The 11,188-nt window shown below is 36.7% G+C and overlaps 1 protein-coding gene across 1 annotated transcript; it reads right to left on the minus strand.

Annotated features, from left to right (window-relative positions):
* Window positions 1-22: 22 nt before the first annotated feature.
* LOC139736805 (scavenger receptor cysteine-rich domain-containing protein DMBT1-like) lies at window positions 23-11,134 on the minus strand. The gene is made up of 5 exons (XM_071647469.1): window positions 11,110-11,134; window positions 7,588-7,896; window positions 4,319-4,639; window positions 1,596-1,910; window positions 23-336 (listed from the first exon to the last, which is right to left on the minus strand). The coding sequence occupies exons 1-5, from the start codon at window positions 11,132-11,134 to the stop codon at window positions 23-25; spliced, it is 1,284 nt and encodes a 427-aa protein (XP_071503570.1).
* Window positions 11,135-11,188: the final 54 nt, after the last annotated feature.

The following is an 11,188-nucleotide window of genomic DNA, read 5'->3' on the forward strand; positions in this document are numbered from 1 at the left end:
ATGTGTAAGGGCTTATAAAAGACTACCATTTACCTGGTGTTATGCATTCAACCCCAACGTCTTGATAGTGATCGCAGGAGTGTCCGTATCCGTTGTGTTGACAATCAGCCAAGTTAGTCTCTGCGCCAGTGCATTCAACGTCTTGCAGAATCGGGCCAGATCCCTCTCCGTACTCAGCGCAGCAAGAATAATGGAAGGCGCCCTCAAAGCCCAGCATCCGACACACCACGTTGGCGTCTTCGATATCCCACATGTCGTCACAGACAGTCCCCCATTGACCATTGTAGTAGATTTCCACTCTCCCTTGAGTGTTGTCTTCTCCTCCAACAAGTCGCACTTGAATTCCAATATTCGTATTTAAAGGGCATGGCTAGTAACTGATCAGTGGGAATGCTTGGGGATGATTGTTCCAATTCTTGTGGGATTCATTTCAGAGTACAATATATTACTGTTGTGTGAAAATTATTTGCTTCAGAACGGTCTCATATTCAGGTAATGTGCAGTTTCATGCCCCGTCACTGACCAGGCATGCTAACCTGGAAACATTAAACTGCTCATTACTTGAATATAAGACCATTCTGAAGCAAACAATTTTCACACAACAATGGATATATAATGTACTCTTAAATCAATCCCACAAGGATTGGGACAATCATCCCCGAGCAATCCCTCTGATTCCCACTGATCAGTTACTAGCCATCCCCTTTAATTGGAAAGACAAAAACGTGTGACAAAATAATATAGAATTGTTGATTTATCTTGCACACTCTTTAACTCTTAGGGAAATATAAAAGAAAGTGTTTCAAGTTCAAATTCAAATTGATTTATTTCACTTCCAACAAACAAATAATTAGAATACAAAGAAACGCTCATATATACACAGATGTCATGAAATCAGTACCACAATGCGATGAACAGAATAACATTGTAAAAGAGATACAGGTAAATTATCAACAGAGATACAAATAACTGTTACGTCACTGTGGTAAATGCATAAACAATATTGCTGGAAATGGAGGGGACTGCTAAAAAGCAGAGCTTGTAGAATGCAGTTCCCTGTGGGATATAGATGAAGAGCAATTTTCGCAAGTAGTCATGAAGCGAAGAAAACTAGTCATTGTACATTTGCCTCAAAGCCCAGCATTTGGCTAGAAACAAACTTGTACATTTTTTTAATACAAATAAAATGTACATGTTTACTGAATATGCCTTTTTTTTTAATCAGTATTTAATGAGCAGCTCACCAAAAATGCACTCACTCTTTCCAATTCGATGTTGTAAAGCTGGTACCGTTCAGTTTCTCATACAAGGGTCAGCTATACACTTTGGTTAAAAAACCAAACAAAACACGAAACTCTTGTGGCAGCTTTCACATAATTCTTCTCATCATCAATGACCATAATTATCTTATAGTAACTTTACACAGAAGAAGATGGCCTACTAGTTACTTGCTTCAGCTTGAGCTGCTTGAGCTCAATCACCATGAAACATTCATTGACCTTTCTTATTCCGGCGGTCAAATCGGTTCAGAATAAAATGTTCATTACATGAATACGTGCATGTGTAATAGGACATGTAAAATGTCAAGTATTCACCTGTTGGTATGCACTCCACACCAACGTCTTCGTGGTGCCCGCAGTTGTGCATTTCGTATTCGCTGTGTTGGCAATCTGCCAAGTTACTCTCCGTGCCATTGCATTGGACGTTGTCCAGCAGAATCGGACCAGATCCCTCTCCGTACTCTGAGCAGCAAGAGTAATTTGAGGCGCCCTCAAAGCCCAGCATCCGACACACCACGTTGGCCTCTTCGATATCCCAGGAGTCATCACAGACAGTCCCCCATTGGCCATCGTAGTAGATTTCCACTCTCCCTTGGGTGTTGTCTTGGCCTCCTACTAATCGGATTTCACCTGAAATGAAATGGAAAAAAAAATGATATTGTTTTGTTTTTGTTTTGTGTTTGTTTTGTTTTTTACACTCAGCACAAAAAAGAAGTAAAGTCTTTAAAAATGTTAATTTGTTATAGACTATTTTACTAAAAGTTAGTGCATTAAAAGTTACCGTTCATTACAAAACAAACAAAAAGTTGCACCCCTTGGTTTTACATGAGAGCTCAAAAAAGCTATCTTTCTTTCACGTCATACTTCAGTTTGGGATCTTAGCATGAATGGGAAAGTGTGTTTTTAGCAGTTTTTTATAAACCCATGGGGGGGGGGGAAGAGGAGAATGATCAGGCATGTCTTGGAGAAAATTTTTCATGTCTTGAAATTTTTTGCACACTCTTCACTTTCAAGTCTTATAACTATCGAAGGGACGACACTACTACCATACAAAAAGTTAATTCAATTCGCTTTCAACCTGGTAAGTCAATTACGAGGGAAATCTAGCGCATTAGGAACACATTTGCCGTTCCCTTCCAAAGTAAAAATTGCAAAAATGAACAAGCTGTCATTCATTCCTATGCGCATTTCCATGTAACAATAATATAAAGAAAAAAAAAATTAACACAATAAAACACGGGATTTAAGACTCAACAATGAAGGTATGATCTTTAAATTTTTCAAGCACAAAAGATCACCAAAAGACCAAACAATTGAGGAATATGAAGAATCTTTTGTCAAATCCAAATTCAAACGAAATCAAAGGAGAAGCATTCTAAACAAAAATGGTAGAAATTTGATTCGATTTCTCAAATTAGGAAAATTCAAGATAATGTTTGGTTCTTGAAGTTGTCTCAGAATTCTTAAATTACGAAATTGAAAGAATGTAAAACAGATGCTCTGTTCATTTAATCATCGCAATGCCTTTACTACCGATAAATGTACGTCATTTGAAGTTTGCGTTTAACAGAAAATTCTTGTTTTCTCCCTTTCATTTTCCTTATTATTTTGTTGCAATTGGAAACTGTATTTAAATGTTGTAATACAGGGCACTCTGTTAAAGCAGTTGTATGTACTGAAGAGATTCCCTTGTTTAAAGAACACAGAATCAATCAATCATTAAATCAATATAAAGAAATAAGAGATCGGAAACTTATTTTAGCGATTTCATTCATGAATTTTGTGCAGATTATTGTTTCTATCATTGTTATGTTGAAGGGCATTTCCAAATGAACAAAAACATGTCAATTTTTGCACTTTTTCTTTTTTTCGTGCCTTGGAAGAAAAAATGAAAATATGGAATATTAGGTCCCTTCTAAATCTTGGTATTGTAAATTTGATGATTGGTTTTTTATATGATTACCTTATCCCCGACCAGACAGAGAGAAGCTAACAGACCAGACCAACATTTATCTGCCTCTTTACGTGATTAGTCGCACCTTAGGACAATTTGGGATTTAGGGGGGTTATGTTATATATAATTATATATATATATATATATATATATATATATATACATAATGCGAAATTGAGATTCTAATTACTAATGCTAATTATGTCCGTGAAATTAGACTTTTGCTCTAAATCATACAAAATGCCCCTAGAATTATATTTTTTGGTCTATGAAGCCTTTTTAGCATTCATTTCTTACAATGTATGTATTAAATTGTTTTATCAATATTATTGTGTGTTACATTTTTCTTTAATTTATTAGGAATTTCCCTGTTTTCAACATTATTTTTATCACAGATCCGTTTTGAAGGAAAAATGTTAAAATAAATCTCTCTCAGTTAAGTAAAATGAAAATAATCATTTCTTTATAAATAAGCTGACAAAACTTTCTGTGATTTTATGTCTGTGGTCAACGTAGTCAGAAAGACGGAAAAATAAGTGTTATAACTGTTTTAGACGAGGTTGTGTTTTAAAAATCGAAAATGGAGAGATATCGATTGTATTGGTATTTTCTCCTTTCTTTTTGAATTGGTATGCTTGCAAATAAAAATAGAAGTCGCATGAATAAATAAACTTCATTGACCTTCATTAGCGCTATCTGTGATAAACTATAATCAACTAGTTGCTAAGTTTTCGATATGTTTGAAAACCTCTGACATTGTCTCCTTTATAAACTAATAGGTATATTGCCTTTTCTTCCCTCAAATGAAAAATATTCTCATGGATTGTAAAGACCCAAGTATAAGAGCAAAAGATAATCCATTTAGAATTTTATGCAGTAAACCTTGTATACTTTGCCACTTTGTAATACTAAAAGGTATAAGACACAATGCTTTTTTTTTCTTTTAATCAGCCTCACCCAAATTCTTCATCTCAATCTTCATCTTAGCAATTTGTTTTACAGTTCCTGACGACAAATTTCGTTTGGGATAAACTGCTTGGTAAATACTTGCATATGTAAGGGCTTCTACAAGACTAGCCTTTACCTGGTGTTGTGCATTCCACCCCAACGTCTTCATAATGTCCGCAGTTGTGCATCCCGTATCCGTTGTGTTGGCAATCTGCCAGGTTACTCTCCGTGCCATTGCATTCAACGTCGTCCAGCAGAATCGGGCCAGATCCCTGACCATACTCAGCGCAGCAGGAATAATGGAAGGCGCCCTCAAAGCCCAGCATCCGACACACCACGTTGGCGTCTTCGATATCCCACCAGTCGTCACAGACAGTTCCCCATTGACCATTGTAGTAGATTTCCACTCTCCCGTGGGTGTCGTCTTCTCCTCCAACAAGTCGCACTTGAATTCCAGTATTTATATTCAATTGGTAAAGACAAAAACATATGACTAAACAATATAGGATTGTTGATTTATTTCGGACACTGTTTAACTCTTGGGGGAAAGATAAAAGAAATTGGACTACAGATGAGGAGCAATTTCCGCACGTAGTCATGAAGCGAAGAAAACTATAGTCATTGTATATTTGCCTCAAAGTCCAGCAATTGGCTAGAAACAAACTTGTACATTCTATCTTTTTATAAAGAAATTTGCATGTTTATTGAATTTGCCTTTTTTTACCAGTATCTAAAGAGCAGCTCACTAAAAATGCACTAACTCTAGCCAGGTCGATGTTGTAAAGCTGGTACCGTTCAGTTTCATATACAAGGGTCAGCTATTATACACCTTGGTTAAAAAAAAAAAAAACAAAAAAAAAACACGAAAAGCGAAGAAACTCTTGTGACAGCTTTCACATATTTCTTCTCATCATCAATGAACATATCTTAATACCGTGTCACACCTTTCCGGGCAAGCCTTGCGTGCGACTTATGAAGAACATTTTTTACTACCCGGAGGTCCCCGGAATGAGCCGCACATGACAGTACGTGGCACGTATCTCACCCGTGACACCTGGAGGTCTGCATGCAAATCTTTTTACCCGCAACCATGTTTAGGAACTGTCACACCTTTCCGGGCAAGCTACGCAGGCTTGTTGCGTGTAGGAATTTTCCAGCATACCAGAAATTTCTGAGGGCGAACAAGGATTTGGGCGAATCAGTGCATGTGTCTTACTTGCTGGACGCGTTCTACTTAAATTCTACTTGCGGTTATACTGTGTGACCTTTGTACCAGTCGCATGGGGGCTGACAACTCAGTGAAGGAATTCCCCTGAAGGAATGGCAGAAGTCCCATGGAATGTCATTATCTTGGCTGCATACGGGGACTGCGAAGTACCTGCGTTGGAGTTGCCTGCGAAGTGTTGCCGCTAAGGGTCTCCTACTGGCGTTCTGCGTGGACCTCTCCGGGCATCCCCGCGACTCACCCGGAAAAAGTTTTGGTCATGCTCAAAACTTGGCTGCGGTTAAATCGGACTTGCGTGAGCACCTCCGGGAAACTACAGGCGAGATACGCGCTAGGTACTGGCAGGTGCAGACCAACTGCGGAGAACTCCGGGTAGCAAATTTGTCTCCCCGCAAGTCAAGCCGAAATACTTCCCCAGATACGGTATGACAAGGTCTTGAGCATGCTCAAAACTTGTTCCGAGTGAGTCGTAGGGGTTTGCTCGCAGAAGTACACGCAAAACACCAGTAGGAGACCCTTACCGGCAGCACCTCGCAGGCAACTCCAACGCAGGCACTTCTCAGTACCCAAAAGTCGCTCGTAACAGAAAACGGATCGCTTTCAAAGCTCTCACGCAGGTCACACGGAATGCACGCAAGTAGAAGCTAAGTAGCACGCGTCTAGTAGGTAAGAAACAAGTGCGAAAATTGCACACATTCTTGTTCGCCCGTGGAAAATCTTCTACGTGCTGGAAACTACTTCCTCACCACAAGCCCGCGTAGCTTGCCGGGAATTGTTTTTTTTTTGTTTTTTTTTTTTTGTTTTTTAAGACGGCATAGATTGGGGCATGACGCGTATTAACTCTATAAAGCCCAAGGGGGGGGGGGGGGCAAATTGTGCGCCCCCTACCAGATTTTCCTTTACCACTCCTTCGCCCTTAATCCGATATCACCCAAATTTGGTGACTTTTCCTAAAATCTTATTGCGAACATTTTGGTGTATAATTTAGTTATATTTGATATTGCTGGTTGTCATGGCAACTACAAACTGACTACCACGTCAGTCAGATTTTGCATCTTTTTGCTCTTCCCATTTCATTAAACAGCATGACAGTGTATGAAATGGGTGTTTCATGGCTGAAATTTGCTGGAGGACCAAAATTTTAAGTAATTAAGGTCCTTGAAAGTTTTTGTTATCATTTCCTTTGTTTTTATGTGACAAAGGCATAAAATAATAGATATAATAGAGATAATTGAAAACAATAATATTTTCTGAAGATTGCCCTCCTATTTTGTGTTATTTTAATTCCTTCACCCAAGTTATGCCTCTCATATCATTAGTTTATCATATTATCAATTTGCAATCTCAAAGTTCCACTATTATGCAAATATGAAATGTCGTATTGAAAACTAAACATGTACCAATCTCAAACATTTCATCTCAGGTCTCATTATGTATTTCTTTATGTTGATATGAATAACGCCCCACGTGGTGACCTTGAGAAATTTCAATCATAACAAATAATAACATTCTACTTGCTTATCATTTGTGGCAAATATGAAAATGATTGATCTATAATAAGACATGTATAATGGGGATAAAGAAATCCAAAAAAAAATCATGTTTTAAGCATATTTCCTATGTATTTTTTATATTTTGGTAAATAGCGCCCTCCATGGGTGACCTTGAGAAAATTCAAATGTACGGTCATGTAGAGTATAAGTTACTCTACCCATGTGCCAAATATGATCACGATGATACATCAAATAATAAAAAAAGTTATATAGGGTGTGGGGCACAATGTGCCCCCTCCCCCTTGGGCCTGCCAGGGGTCAAAATAGCTTGGGGTTCATAGGGTTAAACCTATGGGAAACGCGTTGGGTTAGGGTTTAGGGTTAGGGTTAGGATTAGGGTTAGGGTTAGGGTTAGGGTTAGGGTTAGGGTCCCCAATCTGTGCCGTCTAAAAAAAAACACGCTGCCCGGAAAGGTGTGACATGGCCTTTATAGTATTTTTACACTGAAGAAGACGGCCTACTAGTTACTTTTTCAGCTTGAGCTGCAACAAGCTAGAGGTAAACCACCATGAAACCTTTCTTGATCTTTCTTATTCCGGCGGTCAAATCGGTTCAGAATAAAATGTTCATTACATGAATACGTGCATGTGTAATAGGGCATGTAAAATGTAAAGTATTCACCTGTTGGTATGCACTCCACACCAACGTCTTCATGGTGCGCGCAGTCATGCATTCCGTATCCGTTGTGCTGGCAATCTGCCAAGTTACTCTCCGTGCCATTGCATTGGACATCGTCCAGCAGAATCGGGCCAGATCCCTCTCCGTACTCTGAGCAGCAAGAGTAATTTGAGGCGCCCTCAAAGCCCAGCATCCGACACACCACGTTAGCTTCTTCGATGTCCCACAAGTCATCACAGACAGTTCCCCATTGACCGTTGTAGTAGATTTCCACTCTCCCTTGGGTGTTGTCTTGGCCTCCTACTAATCGGATTTCACCTGAAATGAAATGAAAAAAAAAAATGACTATTGTTTTGTTTTGTGTTTTTTTTTTCATCGAGACCTATCTTCTTTTCCCATTTCATCAAAAATTTCAAAAAAAAAATGATATTCCATGTGATATTCGATTTTTGTTTCTATCAATGATAAAGGGATTAAACAGTATTGGTGGAGATGAGATTGGGATTTCAACTGTTTGCGAGATACCAAGAAAACACTAAACAGTTGTATGACAATGTTATAGTACACAATATACTATTTCATGAGGAATTCAAAGTTTCTTTGATGAAAATCGGGTTTCAAATTAGTGAAACATTCAAAAACAAAGTAAAAAAAACCAATCGTAATAAAGCATGGGTCCCACAATTTATTGGAATCGCGCTTTTTTTTTGTTGATATCATAGTTATTATTGAAAACCAATCTTTATCTATTAAGCGTTGAATTCTTCTTAGAGTTACATGCTCTTTCATATTTCATAAGAAGTTTCTCATTATCTTACTAAAAATTGTTAGAAACCTCAAGCCAGGTCTCAACCAAAGCCATGCCTTTAAAGGGTGTGTACTGTTCTGATTGAGGTGAGGATTTAGCTTTTAACGTTTTGCGAGATATTCAGAAACCACTCCATGATATGTCAGTCAAAGAGCATGCAATTCGTAGAGGTATCGAAAGTTTATTTGAAGAAAATATGTTTTGAAATGGCTGAGATATCCAAAAACAAGGTTCAACAAAGGGATCCTAATAAAATGCGTGGCCTGTCGCTTTTTAATTATCATTTCTTTTTCGGATATTTCAGCCATTTGAAAACCAACTTTAATCAAATAGACGTTTAATGCTTCTTAAACTTACATGCCCTTTCATATTTATAATACGTTTCTCATTATCTCACGTAGAAATGATCAAAACATGAATCTCCACCCCAATCAGTATTGTACAATCAGTTTCATACACCCAGCACAAAAAAAAAAGAAGTAAAGTCTTTTAAAATTTTAATTTGTCATAGACTATTTTACTAAAAGTTAGTGCATTAAAAGTTAACGTTCATCACAAAACAAACAAAAAGTCGCACCCCTTGGTTTTACATAAGAGCTCAAAAAAGCTATCTTTCTTCTACATCATACTTCAGTTTGGATCTTAGCATGAATGGGAAAGTGTGTTTTCAGCAGTTTTTTGTAACCCCATTTGGGGGGAAAAGGAGAATGATCAGGCATGTCTTGGAGAAAATTTTTCATGTCTTGAAATCTTTTGCACACTCTTCACTTTCAAGTCTTATAACTATCGAAGAGACGACACTACTACCATATAAAAGTTAATTCAATTCGCTTTCAACCTGGTAAGTCAATTAAGAGAGAAATCTAGCGCATTTAGGAATACATTTGCCGTTCTCTTCCAAAGTAAAAATTGCAAAAATGAAAAAGCTGTCATTCATTCCTATGCGCATTTCCATGTAACAATAATATAAAGAAAAAAACATAAATTTAACACAATAAAACACGGGATTTAAGACTCAACAATGAATGTATGATCTTTTTATTTTTCAAGCACAAAAGATCACCAAAAGACCAAACAATTGAGGAATATGAAGAATCTTTTGTCAAATCCAAATTCAAACGAAATCAAAGGAGAAGCATTTTAAACAAAAATGGTAGAAATTTGATTCGATTTCTCAAATTAGGAAAATTCAAGATAATGTTTGGTTCTTGAAGTTGTCTCAGAATTCTTAAATTACGAAATTGAGAGAATGTAAAACAGATGCTCTGTTTATTTAATCATCGTTATGCCTTTACTACCGATAAATGTACCTCATTTGAAGTTTGCGTTTAACAGAAAATTCTTGTTTTCTCCCTTTCATTTTCCTTATTATTTTGTTGCAATTGGAAACTGTATTTAAATGTTGTAATACAGGGCACTCTGTTAAAGCAGTTGTATTTACTAAAGAGATTACCCTGTTTAAAGAACACAGAATCAATCAATCATCAAATCGATATAAAGAAATAAGAGATCGGAAACTTATTTTAGCGATTTCATTCATGAATTTCGTGCAGATAATTGTTCCTATCATTGTTGTGTTGAAGGGCATTTCCAAATGAACAAAAACATGTCAATTTTTGCACTTTTTCTTTTTTCGTGCCTTGGAAGAAAAAAAAAGAAAATATGGAATATTAGGTCCCTCCTAAATCTTGGTATTGTAAATTTGATGATTGGTTTCTATATGATTACCTTATCCCCGACCAGACAGAGAGAAGCTAACAGACCAGACCAACATACTGTCTGCCTCTTTACATGATTGGTCGCACCTTAGGACAATTTGGGGTTTAGGGGGGTTATATTATATATGAATATATATATATATATATATATATGCGAATATGAGATTCTAATTACTAATGTTAATATGTCCGTGAAATTAGACGTTTTGCTCTAAATCCGAAATAATGCCCCTAGAATTATATTTTTTGGTCTATGAAGTCTTTTTAGCATTCATTTCTTACAATGTATGTATTAAATTGCTTTATCAGTATTATTGTGTGTTACATTTTTCATTAAGCTATGAGGAATTTCCCTGTTTTCAACATTATTTTTATCACAGATCCGTTTTGAAGGAAAATTATGCTAAAATAAATCTCTCTCACTTAAGTAAAGTGAAAATAATCATTTCTTTATAAATACGCTGACAAAACTTTCTGTGATTTTATGTCTGTGGTCAAAGAAGACAGAAAGGCAGAAAAATAAGTGTTAAAACTGTTTTAGAAGAAAGATAAAGATGTTTTGCTAGACGAGGTTGTGTTTTAAAGGTCGAAAATGGAGAGAAATCGATTGTATTGGTATTTTCTCCTTTCTTTCTAAATTGGTATGCTTGCAAATAAAAATAGAAGTCGCATGAATAAGTAAACTTCATTGAACTTCATTTAGCGCTATTTGTGATAAACTATAATCGACTAGTTGCTAAGTATTCGATATGTTTTTATCGATGAGCACTTAACAATCTCTAACATTGTCTCCTTTGTAAACTAATAGGTATATTGCCTTTTCTTCCCTCAGATGAAAAATATTGTCATGGATTGTAAAGACCCAAGTATAAGAGCAAAAGATAATCCATTCAGAATTTTATGCAGTAAACCTTGTATACTTTGCCACTTTGTAATATCAAAAGGTATAAGACACAATGCTTCATGGATCCCACATACACGGATTTTTTTTTTTATCAGCCTCACCCGAATTCTTTATCTCAATCTTCATCTTAGCAATTTGTTTTACAGTTCCTGACGACAAATTTCGTTTGGGATAAACTGC

The sequence above is a fragment of the Diadema antillarum genome, unplaced genomic scaffold (assembly GCF_040938485.1).
Source record: "Diadema antillarum isolate AM-2024a unplaced genomic scaffold, OU_Dant_1.0 seq00000663_RagTag, whole genome shotgun sequence".
NCBI classification, from domain to species: domain Eukaryota; kingdom Metazoa; phylum Echinodermata; class Echinoidea; order Diadematoida; family Diadematidae; genus Diadema; species Diadema antillarum.